General features: G+C 39.3%; 1 protein-coding gene across 1 annotated transcript in view; it reads right to left on the bottom strand.

The window, feature by feature from the left end:
- LOC119411474 (neurofibromin) overlaps positions 1–3,658 on the bottom strand; it is a gene marked incomplete at its 5' end in the record, with an annotated part of 106,502 nt that overhangs the window by 48,302 nt on the left and 54,542 nt on the right. The window contains 1 exon segment of the mRNA XM_037678425.1: positions 2,192–2,320. Within this exon segment, the coding sequence (XP_037534353.1) occupies positions 2,192–2,320 (129 nt within the window).

Genomic DNA, 3,658 nt, shown 5'->3' with positions numbered 1-3,658 from the left:
TGTCATACAACAACAGAGTGTCTTCAGTCAGAGGCTTCTTCAAATCCCTTGTAAGACAGAAGCTACAAGAGATCCTTCCTGCCCACAGCCATCAGCATCTATAACAACTCATTAATGAAACCAGGATGATGAGTTACCCAACATATAATTTCCCTCTGGGATTAATAAAGTATTTTTGAATAGAATTGAATTGAATTGTGTTGTTTACACAGAAGTTTATATAGTCGGTCACACACTCAGTCATGGCATTGATTTCCTCTCCATGTGGCTGGCACAGTGCATCCCAGTCTGTAGCCTCAAAACAACCCCGCAGGGCTTCTTCAGCTTCCGTTGACCATTTTCTCACTGTTCTCTTTATTGCAGGTTGCCTCTGAACAAGGGGTTTATATTTTGAGCAGAGAAACACAAGATTGTGATCTGATTTGCCAAGAGGGGGTCTTGCTTTAGCGATGTATGAATCCTTGACATTTGCATAAAACAAGTCCAGTGTTTTGTTTTCTCTGGTAGAGCAGCTGACAAACTGTTGGAATGTCGGAAGTGTAGCAGAGAGAGAGGCATGATTAAAATCCCCAGATATTGCAATAAATGCACTAGGGTGTTGTGTTTGTAGCTTAGCAACCTCGGAGCCGATGACATCACACGCAGTCTCGGCAACAGCATTGGGCTGAATGTAAACAGTTGCCAAAATAACACTGGTGAACTCTCTTGGCAAATAATATGGACGACAACTTAGTGCTAACAGTTCAATATCTGGACTGCAGAGACGACACTTCACAGTAACATGTCCAGGATTACACCATCTGTTGTTCACAAGCACTGCCAACCCACCTCCTTTCCTTTTGCCACTCCTCTTTAAATCTCTATCTGCTCGTATGGTCAGAAAGTCTGGCAGAGAAACGCTGGAGTCGGGGATATGATCCTGCAGCCATGTCTCAGTGAAACACATAACACTGCATTCCCGATACTCTGGATGGGTCCTTGTTAAGGCTTGAAGTTCATCCAACTTGTTTCCCAGCGATCTCACATTGCCCATCATGATTGATGGAAGAGATGGTTTAAACTGCATTCTTCTCTCTTTCTCCCTCTTCTTTGCTCCTGCTCTGCATCCACGATGCCTCCTTTTCAACTCATTTGGGATTTGAGGCTGTAGTTGAGATATTATTTGAGCTTTGGAGATGTTAATCAGCCGCTCCCGGTTGTAAAAAACAACCTTGTTGTTATGGTTACGCATCATAACAAATGTCCAAAAGAAAATATATTTATGTAAAAATCCTTCCAGCTGCACAGCATCCGACACCAGAGGAAATAATCATCCAAAAAAAGTGATTTATATCCAGAAAAAAGAGGAATTAAAGTTTTCAAAAGTAATATCTCAGAATGAAAGTAGCAGAGCTGCTCCAACATGCAGCCACCTTGAGCGGCGCAATTCTAGAACATGTTTGTATGCGATTTGCCTTGTTCTTGTTCGGCTATAAAAGTAAAAAATAAAAAAATTAATTAACCGTTAATCCTCAGATAAATGGGATTAACGGATTTTATGTATGTGAATGTTTCCATACATTGCCCTGAGATGACTTCTGTTGTTGAACTGGGTTCTCTTCATTTTAGGGCTGTCCAATCCTGGTCATCGAGGGTTACGACCCTGAATGTTTTAGAGGTTTCTCTGCTCCAACACAAATGATTCAGTGGTTAAATTACCTCTTCATATTCTGTCAGATGCCTGTTAATTACCCATTGACTCAAATCAGATGTATTGGAGCAAGGAAGCCTCTAAAACATGCAGGACAGTGGCCCTCGAGGACCAGGTTTCAAGACCCCTGCTTTATCTACTTTAGTACTTGTGTGAACATCTGATCATGTTTTAGGTCATATTTATGCAGAAAAATAGAAAATTCAAAAGGGTTCATAAACTTTCAAGCACCACTGCAGACAGACAACAGAAGTAAATATATTCGTATTTATGGTTAATCAGATGCAATTCGATCACTGAAAACAGATGTTAGTGACGGCTCCGAACTGAGCTGAGTCTTAGCTCACATGTAAGATGTGACAAGTCATAATCCATCTAATCTGTCCTCCAAAAAAGAAAAGAAAAAGATTCCACTAACAAACGCCAACCAGAGAACATCCTTACTATAAACACTTACTTGTATTGTTTACCATGTACAGGTTCAGGCAACATTTACTTTACCTTAAATTGCTGGTTGTTGTGAGGGTTAATACGAAAACATGAGACGAAGCAATCCACCATAAGCTCCACATCAGTGTTCTGACTTCCTGTACCTCTCAAGAAAGGTTTGGCTGGGTTGAACAGCAGAGCCTGAAGGAGCAGCAGAAGATCAATGAAGTCAAAAAGAGTTCTACAGGAAAAAAAAAATTAAGTGTTACACTCAAACAAATTTGGATGAAAAAAGCTATTTTGAGGCTAACTAAAGCCCTTCAAATACTGGAATTATAAATATTGCCAATATAGTCTTCTCTAAAATCTGTTTTTCTAATCGGAGTTATTTCAGATGGCAAAATATACATTTCTGGTTAACTAGGAGATGTTCTACAAAACAAGTCCAACATATCGTAGCTTTCTTTGTTTTAAACCTGGTTTAACAAAAACATACTTTCCCTCAGGTATACAGGTTCGAAAACAAGTGGCTCTTGTGCTTGTGAATGCCTCCGTTTTGGAGTTCTCCCAGTGTTCTCCCCCTTTCTGCACATAAGATGCTAAAACTAATCTTGCACCACAATAAACACATTCATGTTTGCACATTAAAACATTTCACAAAGACATTTCACACATGTCTGCACTTGACCTGTTTAGATCTTAATTGCTGGCATTTTTATATTCTCTGCTATTTTTACATTCTCTGTTATTTTATATCTTGTATGATTCCTTGTGTATATTCCTTTGTACTGAAACTCTGGCACAACAATTTCCTGCAGGATCAATAAAGTTCTATCTTATCTTAACAAGAGGGTTGTCTCTTCGTGGCTTCAGGTTGCAGTCAAGTCAAGTCAAGTCTACTTTATTTATAGAGCACATTTAAAACAGAACCTGTTATCAAAGTACTTAACAACAACAACAACAACAACAACAACAACAACAACAACAACAACAACAACAACAACAACAACAACAACAAAAATCAATGAGTAAATTAAAGAGAAAAAAATATATATATATACATATATATACAATACACTAATAATAATAACTCAAGAGTTAATAAAAAGCATTTAAAACATAGGATCACAGATAAAAAAAAAACACTAGATCAATTTACACAGTGTGAAATGCCTGAGAGAACAGATGTGTTTTTAGCAGGGATTTGAAGTGTGTAAGGGAGGTGGCCTGCCTGATGTTGGGGGGCAGGTTGAAGGGAGGCAGGTTGTTCCAGAGTTTGGGGCCCATAACTGAAAAAGCCCGATATCCTCTGAACTTCAGTCTTGTTTTTGGAACAGCCAAAAGCAGCTGATCGGATTATCTCAGGGCCCGAGAGGGAACGTAAGGTTCCAGAAGCTCAGAGGGGTAAAGGGGTGCGAGGCCATTTAAGCATTTGAAAGTCAACAGAAGAATTTTAAAGACTATCCTCATACAAACAGGGAGCCAGTGAAGGGAGGACAGAACTGGTGTAATATGTTCAGACCTACAAGTTCCGGATAA

This window comes from Nematolebias whitei, chromosome 6 (genome assembly GCF_014905685.2).
Source record: "Nematolebias whitei isolate Nwh7 chromosome 6, NemWhi1, whole genome shotgun sequence".
Lineage (NCBI taxonomy): Eukaryota > Metazoa > Chordata > Actinopteri > Cyprinodontiformes > Rivulidae > Nematolebias > Nematolebias whitei.
This window is presented reverse-complemented; position numbering and strand designations above follow the sequence as displayed.